The sequence below is a fragment of the Sphaerodactylus townsendi genome, linkage group LG04 (assembly GCF_021028975.2).
Source record: "Sphaerodactylus townsendi isolate TG3544 linkage group LG04, MPM_Stown_v2.3, whole genome shotgun sequence".
NCBI classification, from domain to species: Eukaryota; Metazoa; Chordata; class Lepidosauria; order Squamata; family Sphaerodactylidae; genus Sphaerodactylus; species Sphaerodactylus townsendi.
In genome coordinates this window covers 99,852,248-99,871,442 of record NC_059428.1, presented here as the reverse complement: position 1 = coordinate 99,871,442, position 19,195 = coordinate 99,852,248, and the positions used below count along the sequence as shown (strand labels likewise).

At 40.4% G+C, this 19,195-nt stretch overlaps 2 protein-coding genes across 9 annotated transcripts in view; one reads left to right on the top strand and one right to left on the bottom strand.

Moving 5' to 3' along the window:
* The window catches only part of ST6GAL2 (ST6 beta-galactoside alpha-2,6-sialyltransferase 2), a 57,553-nt gene extending 45,640 nt beyond the window's left edge, over positions 1-11,913 (top strand). For all 7 annotated transcript variants that reach the window (XM_048492785.1, XM_048492779.1, XM_048492782.1 and 4 more), the window contains 2 exons: positions 1,849-2,023; positions 8,119-11,913. In XM_048492785.1, the coding sequence (XP_048348742.1) occupies positions 1,849-2,023; positions 8,119-8,387 (444 nt within the window). In that variant the 3' untranslated portion in view covers positions 8,388-11,913. The remainder of the gene's footprint in view (positions 1-1,848; positions 2,024-8,118) is intronic.
* The window catches only part of LOC125430674 (parapinopsin-like), a 49,400-nt gene continuing 35,430 nt past the window's right edge, over positions 5,226-19,195 (bottom strand). For both annotated transcript variants that reach the window (XM_048492787.1, XM_048492788.1), the window contains exon 5: positions 5,226-6,945. In XM_048492787.1, the coding sequence (XP_048348744.1) occupies positions 6,754-6,945 (192 nt within the window). In that variant the 3' untranslated portion in view covers positions 5,226-6,753. The remainder of the gene's footprint in view (positions 6,946-19,195) is intronic.

Here is a 19,195-nt window from a genome sequence, read left to right as displayed (position 1 = left end):
AAAGAGCAGCACCTATCACCCTGCCAGAAAGGGCCCAGCTGAGTGGTCACCCAGGGATTGTCCTGCACTCAAACTTACCTTGCTCTCTTGCTGCTTAGCCTGGCTTGCTATCTCTCCAGAATGTGGGCCAGAGGGGGTGGGAATGCAGTTGGCCACTGGCACAACCCAGCAATTCTGCAAATTTCAAAGGTACCCTACCAAAATGGGATTTTTGGTAGAGGTGGTGGGAGCATCGGAGACACCAAGGGAGAGTTTGCCCGGGGGGGGGGGGGGGGTTTGAGAGCTTGCCCCAGGCACAATTTCCCATAGATACGCCCATGGGAAGAGGGTTTTCCTGACTCTTTGCTAATTCACTGCCTTTTGCCGGGGGGGGGGGGGGGGTCATGATTCCTGCCCCAGGCACTATTTACTGTAGATACGCCTCTGGGGTAAGGTAAAGGTAGACCCCTGTGCAAGCACCAAGTCATTACTGACCCATGGGGTGACATCACATCACAACATTTGCTAGGCAGACTATGTTTATGGGGTGGTTTGTCATTGCTTTCTTCAGTCATCTACACTTTAACCCCAGCAAGCTGGATACACATTTGACCTTGGAAGGATGGAATGCCAAGTCAACCTTCAGCCAGCTCCCTGAAATCACCATCCATTGGGATCAAACTCAAATTGGCCAATTACCCACAGCTGACTCTGCCCCGCCATTAGGCCGCAGTCTGGTGCAAAATGCACGCTAGAAGTGCTCTCACTTTCTGCGGGAAAAACAGGTGGGGCAAGAGGAAGCGCGTTGGGACAAGAAATCTTGCCTCAATGCGCTTCCTCTCTTGGCCCACTGCAGGGAGGAATCATGTTGGGACAAGATTTCTTGCCCCAACGCATTCTAGCTGCCAGCGCGCAGCAGCTGCCCATGGGTAAATTGGCCATTTTGAGCAGAGCTTTTGACTGCAGTGCTGCAGCTCACCACTCTGCTCCATGGGGCTCTTAGCTTTGGCAGACAGGTTTATCAAATACCTGGCATCTATGGGTTCTGGTTCTCCCAGACTCCTTAAAGGTAAAGATCTAGCAGCACCATAGGGACATTTGCGGGCTGCTTTAGAATAGCTGTATTCCCTACTTTAGACATAACTGGCAGGCTTACAAGCTCCATCAATTCTGCTAACCAGCCTAAGCATTTATGGACAGTGGAGCATCCTAATGGAAAGACTAACTTTCAGATGAAATTCACAGTGGCCCAGATCTGCTTGCTGCAGATCATTGCGGTATGTGTCTTTATCAACAGACAGCTGCCAATACGATGCTTTAGAGCAGTGATGGCGAACTGTTTTGGGACTGAGTGCCCAAATTGCAACCCAAACCTCACTTATTTATCGCAAAGTGCCAACCTGGCAATTTCACCTGAATGCTGAGGTTTTAGTTTAGAAAAAAACGGTTGGCTCCCTCTTCCTCCGCCCCACCTGCTCGAGCAGGGGATAGCCTGCTCGAGCCTCCAGCAAGCCCCACACGCACTGCTCTGTCCCTCTCTAGCATCTCTGCCTCCTCTGCACACACACACCCCCGGCAGCAGCCACCCAGAGCACAGGCACCAGGCCCGCCAGCCGAGTCTTCCCTGCTCACCGCGGTGCGCGCACGTTGTGCTCAGTGGCCCAGGCCAGCCTAGATGTGAGTGTGTGTGTGTGTGGGGGGGGTGATTTTCCGCCCCCCACGAGACGAACTCTGTATGCGCGTGCCCACAGAGAGGGCTCCGAGTGCCACCTCTGGCACCCGTGCCATAGGTTCGCCATCACTGCTTTAGAGATTTGTTTATATTGAACACTCTAAGGGAATTTGTGTTCTATCTGTTTTCTCCACTAGTGGTATAAGAAGCCAGACTACAATTTGTTTACTCCCTATGTTCAGCATCGCAGAAAGAATCCACATCAGCCATTTTACATTCTCCATCCAAAGTTCATATGGCAGCTCTGGGACATCATTCAGGAAAACACCAAGGAAAAGATTCAGCCCAACCCTCCTTCTTCAGGTTTTATTGGTAGGTGTGTCTGCATATTATTGTGGTATCATTGATAGATTTCAGTGCTATCTGTGTTTGATGAATGATTGTATCAGTAGCATGTGTGTTTGTTAGAGCTATGAGCATCATTTTATACAGTCAGTCACAATGAGTTGATCCACAGTTTTGCTGACATTGTATGGGACAGTTGTATGACAGATTTTGCTGACAGATTGTATGGGACAGTTTTTCAGTGGCTGACCTCATTTCTCCAGAAAGTGGTATTTAGGGAACAGAGGGTAGTACTTAGGGAGAGGGTTTCAACACGACATCTTTTAGTATGTGGTGTCCCACAGGGGGCAATCCTCTCTCCAATGCTCTTTAACATCTATGCATGTCGCTTTACCCAGCTAGTCAGGAGTTTTGGGCTGGGTTGCCATCAATATGCAACTGTTGATGGATAGCTGGCAGTGCCCCAGAACATCTGGCTGGTTGCCTGGAAGCTATGGTGGGATGGTTGAAACAGAGTGGCTTGAAATTGAACCCATTAAAGATGAAGGTCTCATGTCAAGACTGGGGTGGCCTGAATTGGGGAATTCTAATTCCCACTCTTGACAAGGTACAACTGGTACCTATTCCCTCTATCAGGAGTCTTTTGCCCATACAGGTTCCAAGCTCACCAGCATAGACTTTTATGACCCCCTCCACTTTTTTTACCCATAGAAAAGGTGGTCAGATTCAACCCTTTCCACCGAGCTGAGCACTTAACATTTGTTTTATAGTTAGCATTGTACATTGAACCTCTTCTGCCTTCACTCCCAAATGCAGTCCTGGAAGTGCTCTGGTATACCAAACTCTTATTTAATCTTTACGTGTTTGCAAACTGAAAATGCAAACTGACTATTTTTAGGCGCAGATCTTCATTAACCCTTTAGAATTAAGGCTGATTCACACATTCATTTTTCATCAGTTAATGACTCACTTAATGTATTGAATGTAAGTTGGATACGCACCAACATCTGTTCTAACTGGAACGATTTGTGAAGGGTTATTTAAACATTCAAGAAATCACCACAGGACAAGTAAATGTGTGAGGAACACAAATGTGTCAGGAACCATCTCTCATTTCAGTCGGTTGTGTTTTGCATGCCAGAATGCCTCAGATTGCAGCTCTGATTGCCGGTTGTGATTGCCAACTATTGCAGCACGTTCAATCATTCAGTGTTGTAAGTTTGCCTTCACTCATTTGTGGTTACCTTTCACCAAACTCTGCAAAGTTTATTTTAGTATGCGTGAATGTAAATAGATGAGCAACAATCAACTTACGAGTCGTTTTTGTTGCATGGCTAAAACACATAAGGGAAAAATGTGCATCTTATTTCAATGACATTTTTTTGTGGGTCACTTCAGGTTTCACTCACGCCTAAAGAAACACTTGCCTGGTTTGCATTTCCATTATGCCAGATGGATAAGAATTTATGGTATGGCAGTAGCTAGCATTACTCAAAAAGTAGCATAATCTTCACCACCACCTGCAGTGGTGGATGTAATAATTCACCAGAGCAAGCTTTGAAAGTCTTCAAAAGTTTCTTCAGGAAAACAAAACAAATATGTACTAACCACAAAATGTTTTACTGAACATGAACTATTTCAGGATTCTGCAAGTAATACAACATCGTAAAATACAAGCTGGATTCTTTGTCAGTATTCCATAACATTTTGGCATGAGCATAATAAGCATGATAAAACAGGAACGAAAATGATGAAATTGTAAAACAGCTCATGCCTTCTTTAAAAAAATAGATTCAGCTAATTATTTGATCAAGAACAGGTTTGTGTAATATGTTCAGAGTCACAAGTCACATTGAAACACAGCTGCAGAAAAGTGACATATTTTCGGCATATGTACCACTAATGTAACCTACACACAATGGACTTTGCATATTATTGTCATCAGCATGGGGGGAACAAGCCACGTATGATGGTTCTGATAGATAGATAGATAGATAGATAGATAGATAGATAGATAGATAGATAGATAGATAGATAGATAGATAGATAGATAGATAGATAGATAGATAGATAGATAGATAGATAGATAGATAGATAGATAGATAGATAGATAGATAGATAGATAGATAGATAGATAGATAGATAGATAGATAGATGTACACATGTCTTAATTGGGTCATCTCTTCACATGTTTTAAAAGCATCCCAACTATTAAGTTTTGAAACAATAATAGCTCCTATGCAAAATGATCATGCTATCCTGGAGTCAAATCTTGAAGCAAAACAAAGCATAGTCTATATTACAGTAAACTTTAGCTTCCCAAAAATCCATACAACTTTTATTGTCTGAACTGAAAGAACAAAGGGAAGGAGAAGTTAAGTTATTCAGAAGTCCAAGGACTTTAGGGGGCTCATTTCTGTAATGAACAATCTATGGTTTATTTTTGTGTATGAAAGCAGATATTTATTCACTGCATTCCAGTAACATAGTGCTTTCCAATTTAGAAAATAACAGCCATCTAAATTCTGAGTCTGGGGCTTGTCTCCCAGTGTACCTGGCCAAATACAGCTCTTGTATCTTTCCTGTCCCTTTGATTTGTAACCACACTGGTATGTTCAATGGTAAGGGTGGGGGGAGGGGGTTGTTTTGTTTTTGCCCTCTTACCAAAATGGTTGCTTGCCCCTGCTGTATATACTTTTATCAACTTAATGCAGGGGTCCCCAACATGGTGCTTGTAGGTGCCATGGTACCTGCCAACACCTTTCCTGGTGCCCTCCAAATGCTTTTAGAAAATGGGAGCGTCTAGATGGTTTTTTCCCCAACAGGGCATCTTCCCTTCACCCAAGTTTCTTGCCCAGGAAACACTGTTTTATCTGATACAGATTAGGACCAGTTCATCAGAACTCCTAAACTAATTCCTAGAGAGGTCTGAACTCTTTTTTAAATTCAGGCAGAGAACAGGGACAACTCTAAAGATAACTGTGAATTCCTCCAAGAGTCTTGAAAGAAAGGATGTTGATAAAGGTCGTGACGCATTAGTCATCTCCATGTTTTCATTATTATCAGGCTTATCTGATGAGTATTGGCTACAATATCAAGAATTATGAACAAAAGAACAAAGAATTATGAACAAAAGAACATATTTTTTTTGCCATAAAGCTACATCTGATTTATGGTAACTCCTGGCGGGGTTTTCAAGGAAAGATACACACAGAGGTGGTTTGCCATTGCCTGCCTCCATGTCACAACCCTGGTATTGTTTGAAAGGTCTCCAATCCAAATACTTGCTCAAGTCAACCCTACTTAGCTTGAGAGATCTGATGAGATCAGGTTAGTCTAGGGTGGCTATGTAGGTCAGGGCCTTAACTAATTCCAGGTTCTCAAAAAGCCTGTTTCCTGTCTTCTAATTCTGTGTAAATTTGTTGCTGAAAGAACTTCCTCTTACTCTGGGTCCTCTGTGTAGAGTCTGATTTCCCATCAGTCTCGCAACAATGACTATGACCACCACATATTCCTGTTTCTGTCAGATTTCTGTAATGGGCCTCTGATGCAAACAGCTGGGGTTGATTGGCTAACTTTGGAGGTTAAGCAGATTTTTCTATAAGAAAGTAACATAGATTTGATGTGTACACTGAAATAATTTCAAATTCCAGAAAATAACCCCCCTGAAAAATTAGATACTCCCCCCCCCCTTCAAAGATATGGCCATGAACGAGGACTTGTATGTTCTCATCACTTTGAGAAAACTTTGAATTTTAATTACGTTTGGAAGCGTAGCTATTACTAAACTAGAAACTGAGTTGAATTTACGACGAACCTTCAAATTGTATTAATTTTTTTAACTGTTTTGGGATGAGAATTAGTGCAAAATAAATTAAATCATTTTGTTTGCGTTCAGACTTCTGAAATAGCTTTTTAATTAGTTTGTTAATTACAAAAACAAATTCCTGTGTGCAAAAGATGCATTCTGGAAATGGGAAAGCTCTAGGGCAATTGTAGATGCCAAAAACAAAATAAATTTAAATAAGGGCCTTTAATATACGTTCCTTTATATATGCAAGGATTTTAACAAGTCATCTTTTGAAAGGGGAGAATCTCCACATTCTGCTGCTAGTTCATCTGGATAAAATGTGGAAATAGGAAGGAGAAGAGCTGTTGAAACCACTCCATGTATTCCAGGCTTACATAGCTCGCTGTCCATGAATTTATTTAGTTTTAAAATGTAAACCCCTCCTATCCCCAAGATTTCAAGGCGGCTACAACGTTAAAACATCCCCATACATAAAATCATCTCTTAAAAACAGCATATCATACAAAAGTTAAGAACCCAGCCCTAACCCTCACCCTTAATTGGTCCTCCACCCTGTATGTTGGTGGATCATGCAAAGCTTGATGAAACCCCTGTGTTTGTTGTTTGGGGGGGAAGGGTCGGGGGAACTGTAAGAAGGGGATTCAAAAAACCTTTCATACTGGATTGTGCTTGATTAATGGACTTTGCTGGATTATAAGATATTCAAAGATATTTAATCTTTTTCCCATGGTTTTTCAGCCCAGTAATTACTATTACTTCTGTATGAGTGATACCCATACATTTTGTTTCATTCCTGGTCAAAGTACAGTAAATTCCTTTAGGGAAGGTGAAACAGATTGGTAGTAAAAATGTAACATATGTTGGTGATTATATGTTGGTGACAGCTTGTGCTCATTTACAAGAGTGCATTTTCCTTAGACAGCTGTGATATTCTGTCTGAAGCTGGCTACATACTTGATTCTCTGCTCAGGAGACAGACCGTTTTTTCACCTGTTTGTGGAAGTACTTGGCTATTACACGTAACTCCTGCGTCTGCATTCTGGTAAAGCTGGATGACCATAATGTTTGACTGACATTTGGTTTCTCTATCCGCTGGTGAAGGCTGACAGTGAAAAAGCATGAGAAAGCATTTGTAGAACTGAAAAACAAAACAAAAATCCAGATTAATTTTGCCAAATTATAACTTTCTGTCAATACATCTGTCAATTTGTGAGTCTAGCATTCTACAATCTTAACCCACCCACCCCTCTTATCTGTACTTTTCATGTTAACTTTCCTCTCAATCCACAAATGACAAATTTAATGCAACATCATGGATTGAAACATAGTTTGATAGGAGAAAGTAAAAGAGATCTTACATTTCGACAGCTGGTTTTCATGACACTCAGGTAGGAGCTGCATATTATGTACTATACTTTTGTAATCATTCAACTTCTCAATTTTCCTGTGCAGGGAGTCCTTTGAAGCATGTCTTTCTGCACCATTGATGAATTTTAATTCATTAGTTTCTTCTTAGAAATTCAGGAATTTAGTGTTTCTAGCCTTTGTTGAACTAGACTTTATCAAAAAGTTTACTTGTATTAAGTAGGACTTAAAGCAAGTGCAATTTTCCTGACATCACTAGGTATTAAATTGTTTAGCATAACTGAATAGGCTATATTTGCACTCCACCTTTATTTAACAGTGCACTTCTCGGGGGAGGGGGAGGCAAACTGCTTTGGAGGTAAGCATGACTCCACCGCTGGCATAAATGGCATTTGTGTTGGCATAAGAGGTATTTATGCCAATTCAGAGACACTTACACTGGTACTGGGAAGCCGTGCAGCAGCATGACAACCAGGCGCCAGTACAGCTGCAGTAGCCAAAACTCCTTTGATGCAGGAAAGAGGTGTTCCCAGGGGCAGAGGCAGCTTTAGCTGGCTTCCTGAGCCCTTTTGGCCCAGGAATGCCCCCATTTGCTGGCAAGCCTCTGGAGGCTGCACCATGGCTGCGACATCCCCAGCCGCAGTACAACTACCCCTCATAGGATTGCACTGTCCATGTATTCCAGCTTTTCTTATGTAATGTTCTGCATACAACAAATATGAAGATAAAAACTCATCCTTGTCAACACCCTTACATGCTGTACCTGATCAGCTGCACAGGATATAAAATGCTGTTTCTGTACCATGTTTGCAATGGTCAGCGGTTTTTAATAATTAAAGCTTTGCAATGTTTTTGTAAATGCAAGAAATGAAAGTTTTTTTGTATTTCAAAGTGCTCTTGCAGTTTGATACTATAGATGATTCGTTTTGTTTTATTTTTATTTTAGGAATCCTCATCATGATGTCAATGTGCAGTGAAGTGCACATATATGAATACATTCCTTCGGTCCGACAAACCGACCTTTGCCATTACCATGAACTCTACTATGATGCAGCTTGTACCTTGGGGGCTTACCATCCACTGCTCTATGAGAAACTGCTGGTGCAGAGGATGAACAAAGGAATACAGGATGATCTGTACCAGAAAGGAAAAGTGATTTTGCCAGGGTTCAGGTCAGTGAAATGCCCTGGACAAAATCGATTTCCCTACACTTAAGGGGAAAACTTTCTGAAACAATGTGCAATAAGGTGCTACTGTCGTACTATGAACAACAACAAAAATACTTGAAAAAAATGGATCCTAGACCAATCTAGTCTTGTGACTATAAACTGTAATTAGGTAGTAGGCATGGCAGGAAGTTCTTGCTTCTAATGCCTGAGTATTTATTATTGCTTTGCGGATAGAGGGTTTTTTTTAAGGCTTAGCTTTTGAGAGATACAAACAGCCATGACAGCAAACTAACAGTGAGTATTTGTATGTGGAGCCTGTCAGAGAACAGCAGGCAGTTATACCACATGTGCCAGACTGCAGATCTTTAGCAAAGGTATTTTAGTAGCTAAGTCTAACCTACTGAAAAAGTACACACACACACACACACACACACACTCACACACACTCACACACACTCACACACACAGAAAGAAAGAGAAAGAAAGAAAGAAAGAAAGAAAGAAAGAAAGAAAGAAAGAAAGAAAGAAAGAAAGAAAGAAAGAAAGAAAGAAAGAAAGAAAGAAAGATTGTTCTTAGGATGTCTCCTCACACATGAAAACATCATGAGCCATAATCTATTAATTTACACTTGTTTTATTTATAGGCCTTTTCCGCACACACTATTTAAAACATTTTCAGGAAGGAAATGAGAGGTTTTCTCTGTGGAGTTCTGCATTGTTATTCACATTTTGATTTCAAACACGTTTCCAAGCAGCTTTTTTCTGTGTTTCTTTTGAAACCCCTTTTTCAATGGTTCTTTAGACTGAATCATTTCTAAACCGTCTTCCCTCACTCTGTGGTCACATTTTATCTTTCCCCGCTGCCTTTTTACATGCCTCTGCCATTGCCCAGCTTTCCCTCCCCACCGTTTTTTTTTCATTCCTCACTCCTTTCCTCCTCACTTTTTCTTTTTTGCTATTTTGGTTGAATCAATGAAGCACTGGTTAATGGCAATATAGAACATCAATTTTAAAAACCTCTCACAGGTGAGTGCGACCTAATATCATGGTAAAGGGAAGGGGGAATCAAAAATGTTCTGGAAACATTTTTAGTGTGTGGAAAAGGCCATGCTCTCCTTGTGGCAAAGCGTGGCACCCTGATTTAAAAAAAAACATTTGTACTAGTCTAATTTAATGTGTACTAAGATTGCATGTGTTTGATTCTATAAATTCATGCTGTGTCGTGGGAAGGCAATCTACTTGACTAAAGAACAGCATGTTAAATTTTGTGCCTGCACAGCATGCTGGTACCAGTGCTTAACTGAATAATATTTGCTGGCCTTCTGTTTTGGGCTGAATGTATAAACAAGAATGTGCCATACTGTCAAGAGTACAGGACTATAGATTGATGCTGACCCGTCAAACAATGCATCATGCCACAAGAATATTACCACATTTTTCTTCAACGACAACTCTTGAGTATCCAGTGGTGAGCTATCATGTGATGAAATTCTCAAATAATTAGGTTATCATCTGATAGTCGAATTTTCATGTTGAATAGAGTAGGTCTGAGGGCAACAATAAGTCAGAAACACTTTGTACTGAATAAACTGCTTATAGAAACAATCTACTAGCAAGCAGTGTAATGAGGGCTCTAAGGACTCCTGCAAGTTCTTGGTTCTCCTTCCATGAAATAATAGGAAACTGCAGTTTTCTTGGAAGCAAAGCCATCATCTTGGCATAAGCTCACCGTTCCCATGTTGCACTACTCATGTGAGTAGATTGCTTAAATTAGTCATCCCCTAGGTGTATTATTAGAAGCAATTCAGCTCTGTTATTAAAATAATTCGTTTCTTATTGATTTGGAAAGGACAAAGACCAAGTTTTTATTACCTCTAGATTAAAGCGGCTTATACACTGGTGCTCTGTCCCATAGTGAGGGTACATCTCCTTCAGGGCAGAGATTTCATTGCAAATGTGTTCATACTTACAATGCTGCAGATCTTGGAAGCCCTGCGGTTGCTGAGAGTGGACAAACCCTGATGTTTTCCCTGGCTTTGGGGTTCCTGCTCCTTCTGGTCTCTTCCCCCCCCCCCCCCCCACTCCTTGCAGGCATTTCTGGGGAATCGATGGCTGGCTTAAAAAAATTAATAATAACAAGCCATCACAATAACGATATGAAGAATATCAATATAAAAAATTTAAGGGATTTTTTTCAAGCCAGCAATTTTGCAACCAACCAGAAATGACCCAGAAGTGGGAGCAGGCAAGCCACACAGCAGGCAGTGGGACATTTCCTCATGTGTAAACAGAGAAACACAAGGAGACCCCATTGTGACCCCACTGCAGAGGGAAGAACCTCAAGGGGAGTGCTCCATGCATAATGGGCCGCCAAAGCAGCACAGATATAGTGCTTGGAGGAATCTCCCTAAAGCATAGTGAGGGCTGATTCCTGTTCTTGGGACATGCACGGAGGTGTACAGAGTAGTAACATACCAGGACATTACAGGGAATGGAAGTCCTGTACATAACTTCCAAATCCAAGCCATTCCTCTGCTTAGTCACTGTTATCCCTATGAAAATACTTCAGTGTCCTGGTGCTTCATTGCTGGTGAACTAGATGAATCTAAAAATTTTAATACAGCATATACTCTGGCCACTTCTAATCCCATAGTCAAAGCTTGATATTCCTCTTTTGTTCTTATTAAAGTTCATTTGCACACCCAGCAAGGTGAATTCAAGTTTTGTGTTAGGGCCAAACTAGACAAGATGGGCATCCAATGCTGTTGTTTTAAAGACTAAATTCCCAGCCAAGAACTTCTTCAAACTGTATCATGGAGGCCTGTTATAGTCAGGACTACTAAGACATGGGGACAAAGAGCGATGCTGCTCTCCCCACACTAATTTTCTAATCTGAAACAGCAATGGAGGAGGTGGGGTGGCTTGCAGGCAAATAACACCCTTATATTATTTTCATGTCAGGAAAATGACTCAGGTTTAAGGCAGAGTCTCTTCCTTCCCCCAGAGGGTCTCAGTCAGAATCCCACCACCGCCTCCCAAGTGAGTTTGAAGGAGTTCCTGTCCTGGGCTTTGTCCAGGATGGCCATCTTGTCTAGTTTGTCCATGCCGTGTTCAGAACCCAGATGAAAACTAATTACAAGAAACACATTATTGTTACCCATGGTAGGATTTGTGGGAAATGGTGTAAAAATCAGGCTCATTCTTGTGTATCTACATATGAACACCACCACTATCATCCCAGATCCACTAGGAAGACCTGGAAGCAGAAATGTGGAAGATTGTCCTTCAGCATTTTGCTACCACTAAGTACAGATAAATATTTTATGTTGATTCCTGCATGTAGGCATTTCTGTTTATCAATAGTACTTGAGCTCTTTTAAGAGGGATATTATTTCTTACATGATGATAACAAACCATGCATTTGATACTTTTATCCATGGTATTTTATTAGGGTATACTCTAAGGCAGGGGTCCCCAAACTTTTTAAACAGGGGGCCAGTTCACTGTCCCTCAGACTGTTGGAGGGCCGGACTAAAAAAAACTATGAACAAATTCCTATGCACAAATGATTGTAAAATGTTTGATTTCACCTTTCAGCCTTTCTGTCATGGTCTATTTTTAGAACAGTGACCAAAGTATGTCAAGTACAGAGTGGGCTCCAAATATTGTTGGGGAGGCTGTGGAATACCTTCCCTGTAAAAAAAAAAAGCAGAACTTTCCCAATGAAGCATTCCATCTAACCCAGGATCAGGTATCTTCCTGGGTTCTTTCCTCCCTAGCAGCCAGCGAGCGATTCGCCAGCCTGGCTGATGCCAATGGGAGTGAGGCGGAACAGAAAGCCTGAGAGCAACACATGGAGTAGCTGAGAGGGAAGGGTGGAGCAGGCGTTGCCACATGTAAGGTTTCCAACTCTGGGTCAGAAAGTTCATGGAGATTTGGGGGTGCCATCATGTAATTGCAATCAACAGCCGTTGGGGCCAGTTCCTCCTCTCCCTCAAGCCCCCACTGCACATGAATGGAGCCATCGCCGCCTTGCCTGGCGGGCCGGATAAATGCCTTCAGGGGGCCACATTTGGCCCCCGGGCCGTAGTTTGGGGACCCCTGCTCTAAGGGATAGAGCTCTCTGATATTTCTTCAAGATTCTTAACCCAAATTTATGCTTATGCTGGATTTTCTGAAAAGAAACTTAGAAATGTCATCCTTTTCCAAAAAAATAGACAAGAACAGATTTGTGAATTTTTGCAAATTGTCAGTCATTCTCTAAAGAAGTAGCTTTCAAAGGAAAGTTTCCCACCTTGTCTTTCAAACGTGACCATAGCCATTTTAGGCACTTGTTCATTCCACTGACTTCAGCAGAGTTTGTTGTGTAAGGTTTAAAAAGTTAGCAGTTCTTCGGGTGATCATAAAAACACCAAATGTTGGCTTGGCAAAACTGAACAGACGAAGTACTCCAGTTAAAGAGGGAAGTGTAGAAGGAAAAATAAGCATTGGACTACCATCTATACCAATCTATCTTTTTCCTTCTCAAAGGTAAATGAAAACATTAACAGAATCAACAATGGCTTTCTGAAAATGCAAACAATCTAGTCAGTTTAAGACAGTGAATGAATGTGTATTAGATGTTAAACAGATTTTTATATTTTTTTAGACCAGCTTATGGTATATAGTGCATTTTATAGTGCATATAGTGCAGATTTATAAATATTGTACATATGTCTATAACTCCTACTTGAAGTCAGTGAAAATCTCACTTAAAAATACAAAGCCTGTTTAAACTTCTGCTTTATTTGTTGGTTAAAAAGCAACCTACACTAATTTTAAAGAGTAGGAACTAGTGAAAGGGGTGAGTTTTGACTGGAATAGAGACTATGAAGGTTTCATAATTTGTCTGCATTGATGGCTGAATAGATAAAAAGAGAAACATCTTGGGACAGACATGCTGAATTTCTGTTATTATTTGTTATGGTCTATGCTTCCCACTGTGAATTTAACATGGTGCTTTCTCGATTTTTATGCATAACACCTTTACATGGTTAAATCAAGGTGTTCCTTTGTAGCAGGGAATTTCTCTGAACTATTTGAGCCAATCTTTGTCAGAAAAAAATTATTAATTGCATTCCTTCTTATTCTTGTACCGGGACATATATTAGTCTTTTCATTTTTGGTTTGTGCTCTCAAACTGTTCTATTAGTACCAAGGTTCATTTGCTGGGCTCTGTAATACTATGTGGCACTTGAAGCCCTGAAAAAAAATACAGAACTTACAGAGTTCAGTTTTTTGAGAATCGCTTTCAGTTGTTGTTTATTTTTCAAAGCAAGTTTGTTGCCCTTATGACTGCAAATGTGTTTGAAAGTGTGCTTCTGAAATCTCAGAGCCCAGAAAAGTGACAGAACAGTGATCTAGGGCAATGCTTAAGGGTCCTTTGCCCCATTTTTAGCAAAACCAGAATAAATTATGCAAAACAGTAAAAATTGTGGAATGAACTATACAGATTCAGAGTTTATGCAAGATTGTTTCATTTGCTCACAGAATTTCGTTCTGAATTGCTTTACAATTCAAAGTGTTAATTTTGAGGCAACTGAGCATCGAGTCTATACAGTCCACATTGATCTTGTTACAGCTGAAGCAATGGCCCTTTTCACACAACACAAATAAAACGTCTTGAGGACTGAAGTAGAAGCTTTTGGGGAAGAAGTTCTGCGCTGCTTTTTCCCCAACGCATGGTGACCACATATTATTTCAGCCAACAAACGTCTTTTTTTTATCCTGGATTTTAGCAATCTTTTTCCCCCAAGATGAGTTTAAGACACTTCCTTATGCTGTATGAAGGTCAGGACACATATTTCTCCTGCACAATTTTAAAGCTCTCACTTTTGTTTCTTCACCACCCGCCACACCCACCATTTTCTGCCCCTTCAGAAGTTCTGTGTGCGGTCCACCATTTACTGAAGTGTCCTATGGATGCTTTGTTACCTAGCATCATGGCTACCTGCCATTGCTATGCATTAATAAACACAGTGTTACCTGTCAATTACGCAAATGTGTGGTTTTCTATTTTTTTATTTTTTAGGAACTATTTTTGAAACTACGGAGACACAAAATGAGAATCAGCAATGCACGCAGATTTCAAGTCTCCATATTTTTGCAGCTTCAAAGATACTTAACATAATTTAAAAAAAACAGAAATAACCTTTGTCACTGGAAACACTTTATTTTCCCCTGCTGTGCAGACAAAAAAAGCCAGAACGGTTCTTTTTATAACATTTGCAGGACATTTTATTTTTGTTGTGCAGAAAAAGCCAATGACAATAACCTGAAGATGGAAAACCTGTATCAATTCAGTAATGTATGGTGAATGTTTCTCAAGATTATAATAGAATATAGACCCCAGATGATAAGATGTGTGGTAGCTGATGCTAGCAGTTGGCTGAAGTATATGAAATACATTTCAGGTTGCATGCAAGCTGCCACATCCTTTACCCCAGAGTATGCCTTGACCTGAATGGCCCAGGCTGGCCTGATTTCATCAGATCTTAGAAATTAAGCAGAGTTAGTTCTGCTTAATACTTGGATGGGAAACCACCAAGGAAGTACAGGGTTGCTTTGCAGAGGTAGGTGATGGCAAACCACTTATGAACATCTTGGACAGATTTATGGAGGAGAAGTCGATTTATGGCTACCAATCTTGATCCTCCTTGATCTGAGATTGCAAATGCCTTAACAGACCAGGTGATCGGGAGCAACAGCCGCAGAAGGCCATTGCGTTCACATCCTGCATGTGAGCTCCCAAAGGCACCTGGTGGGCCACTGCGAGTAGCAGAGAGCTGGACTAGATGGACTTTGGTCTGATCCAGCTGGCTTGTTCTTATGTTCTTATGTTCTTATCTCTCACCTTGAAAACCTTATAAGGTCACTATAAATCAGCTGCAATTTGTCAACACTTAATACATAATCCAGAATAGGCTGCAGTAGAGATAGTCACTAACATTACTGAGAATTACCTCCATCTTTAAATAGGCATTGAACATTTAAAAAAATCTATCATTTCTCCATCCTTTAACCACCCTAACCACAAGTACAAAGCAGTTAAATGAGTGATTGAGTAGATACAAAAGGGCTGCTATCTGAAACATACTTAATGAGAAGTAAATGCTGTTGCTGTTGGTGGTAAGTTTGTTAAAGGCAATGAAATTATGCCACTAAACATATGTTTATGTGGAGAGAAACAGATTTGTATATAGTCAGAGAGCTCACAACCAGACAGACTAGGTTCATTCACAAGCATCAGTCTCCATGTGAACATATGAAACTGTCTTATAGTGAATTAGATCTGGACTATCAAGGTTAGTATTGTCTACTTAGACTGACAGTCTGCTCAGACTGCCAGTGGCTCTACCCTAGAGGGCAGAGATCTACAACATCACCCACTACCTTATCCTTTACATTGGATGGAAGGGATTGAACCTGGAATATTTTTTCTTGCCAAGCAGATGTTCTTCCACAAAGGCACAACCTTAGTTGCCATCCTAAGAGACACGTTGACCGACCTGCCTAAATCTACTCACGCCATTTCCCCCAGAATTATAACCTTTGCTAGCTTTTGATCTATCTCTGTCCCACACGAGTCTGAAGAGGTTGCTATCATATGCCCCTGGTTAATGAACAGAGGTGTTTCAGATGTTTTTTGCAGCCCTGGGTAAATTAATATTTTGTCTCCCTTCCAATGCTTGGGTAGAATTGACTTATAAGTGAGGAGAGGATTGCATTCTGTTTACATTGTTCTGGTTTCCCTCACAGAAGAAATACTGAAAGGGAATTAATCTTGCTGTAGTACAGTTACTGCCCTGATCTGGATCGCCCAAACTGACCCACTCTTCTCAAATCTGGAAAGCTGAGCAGGGTTAGTACTTGGGTGGGAAACCACCAAGGAAAAGTCTATAGAGGATAGCAATGGCAAACTAGCTGTGCTTCTCTCTTGCCTCAAAAGCCCCTTGCTCGCGTTGCTACAAGTTGGTTGCAACTGACAGAGATTTTTGTATTCCTGCATAAAAGGAATTACATTTTCAGTTAAAGGAAAGCAGATGGTCAGGAAGGAAATAAAGACTGTTTCTTCTGTCCCATTTTACTACCATCCAAGGCCTGCCAAGTCAGTCCTGAAGCTATGTGAGCACTCATCCCTAAGACATAGAAGAAACACCTACTGGTGTTAAACATATCGAGTAACAGATCTGAAGTGATACCAATGAATACGGCTGAGTGCTCCTTCACACCACAAATCACTGAGCCTCTGGTGAATAAATAGAACTGGGTGTTTTTGCAAATATTGCTCTGACCCTACTTAATAAGTAGATCTTCCAGAAGCTTTTGGTTTCTGTTTAAGAGAGCCACTGAATTTTGACTTTGTTAATTCAGAAGATTAGTTGGCTGTGATCCATAATTTTTGACCAGTTCTCATTTCATTTTTTACATTCTCATTCACACATCACTTTTAAAGTCCTACTAATAATGGTAATTCAGTAAATACTAATTCCAAGAGCATTGCACTAGAAAGAGTGGTTGAAGTGTTGGTTAAACTGACAGACAGGTTTATAGACTGTAGTTTCCCATTCTTTAACTTGTGGATAGCAAAGAATCCACCCCATGACACACCAAAAGAACTGAATAGTAACATTTTTAAAGCCACATTCTGATATTTCTTTCCTTAAACTCTACTATTGGAGATATTTTGTATTGGCTTTATATATTAATTTTGACCTTTAAAACGTCCTTCTAGACAGAAGTGGTAGTTTCACAACCCCATCACCTTCTGTGCAGAGGACACCTGTTTTTATTTTAAGTAGCCCGTGTCTGATGAATACTTATGTAATAAAAATCCATTTGTGACATCAGATATTTATCCTCTTTAACTGGTCCACATAAATTGCTACTTGGTTCTTGAATGATCATCCTGTGCACATGCCTTAGAGTCATATATATCATCTCATTTTCTGAAGTTGTAGTGGCTGAGATATTCAAATAGAAGACTGTACTTTTTAATAGCCTTGAGAATTATTTTGTATGATGTTTTTTAAGTGAATGTGCACTCTTCAACAATTGAAAACTTGAGATTTTCCAGGAGTCACATTTTTAAACCGTGTTTGTATACATTTTAACACTTTTGTATTTTCTATTTTGGTTTTATATATTTTTATGTATGCACAGTGTACAGATTTTTTCTTGTAAATAAAGTTTGTTTTTTTATTTGATTAAAAGTACTGATCTGCTGTTGTTATTTAGCTGATACTGCAAACTGGATGTCATTAGATAATTGTGTTTTGAGTCAGTTTGTGTGGGAGCTCATGACAACAAACCTATAGTTGGTTAGTGAAACCAAATTTCCTGCTTCCACAGGTGGAAAGCTCATGAGCAAGAAATAAAAGGGGGAGTGAAATATTTTAAAATTACTAAGAGATAGGCTGCATTCACATGAATGCCAATGTAGAGGCATGAATAATGGAACTTCCACACAGGAGTTTGCTGAGTGCTTCTTTCTGTCAGCTGCCAGTTTTCTTCATTGTGCTAGTGGGGGGCTTTGTATGGCTTCAGAACCCTCAAAAGGCCCTCAGTGGGGGGCAGGGAAAATGGTGGTCACAAAGGGCTGACGCCCACCTTCTCACCCAGAGTGAATGATAATGCAGTTAGACTGCACTCTTCCCAAAACAATGTAGCAAAGCAGATTTAGGAAGGGTCATACTGAAGACTGGAAAAGGACAATTTGAACAAGATTACATCATGATAACATGTGGATGACCCAAAATAAAAACCAATCCAGTTTTGATGCCAAAATGGACAACATTTTTCATGTAGAAGCAGCCATATTCAGTCAGAACAATATACTAGGACCTGGATTCAGAAAGAGATTCCCATGTGTTGAGCAGGCTTCAACATGTACAGCTGATGCTTTCCAAATAACCAGTGCCACACTGAATACCCTGAACGAAATCTGCTAGAACACGAGAATATAAGTTTTAGAATACAACATATTAGCAATAAACTCATTCCTGGGATGATCCTGTTAGAGGCTGCATCAAAAAAATACTTGTAACACAAATTAAGGTGGCACTTGAATGTTGTATTGCTCCAAACAACTTTTCCAGGAACTCAAGGATTGATTAAGAGAAAACTACCATAGACATGTAAAAATATTACTGGAAACTGATTTTGAAGTTAACCTCTGTGCATTCATCAAAAACTTCATCATCATCAAAATTAATACAGCATTCTCCAGAAAAGATGCTTAAATTACTGCTGATCGATTGGAAGTTCAGAATGCTAAGTGTTTAAGTGAACACTTCACCTTGCTCCTTTTCAATGTTAGTAGGCTGGAATCCCTTAGTCAAGTGATACACTTATACACCCTGACATATATTTTCAATCAACTACAAATTACGATGTATTTATTAATGGAAGCATTTGATGAACAATTTCAGATTGTTAATGTTAGATGTATTTGTCCTGGAAGATTGTTAGGAAACTTCAACAGGTCCAAAATGTACAGTCAAAGCCCTTACAAACACCTGCCAGAATGATCATATTAAGACCAGTGTTACATCACCTACACTGGCTTCTATCTTGTTTCCAAGTTGAATACAAAGAGATGACTTGGGGCCAAAGCCCTCAAAGGACTGACTTTACCCATATCAGTGAACTGGAGACTTGAAATTAATCTAAGGCCTTTAATAATTAACTTTGTAGTGGATGGAATTATGACTGCTATCATAGATAGCTTTAAAAGGAAATTAGATTTCCTACTGACCATGGCAACTGAAGGAAACCTTCAACACCTGGAGGTAGTAAAGAATTTAATACCAATTC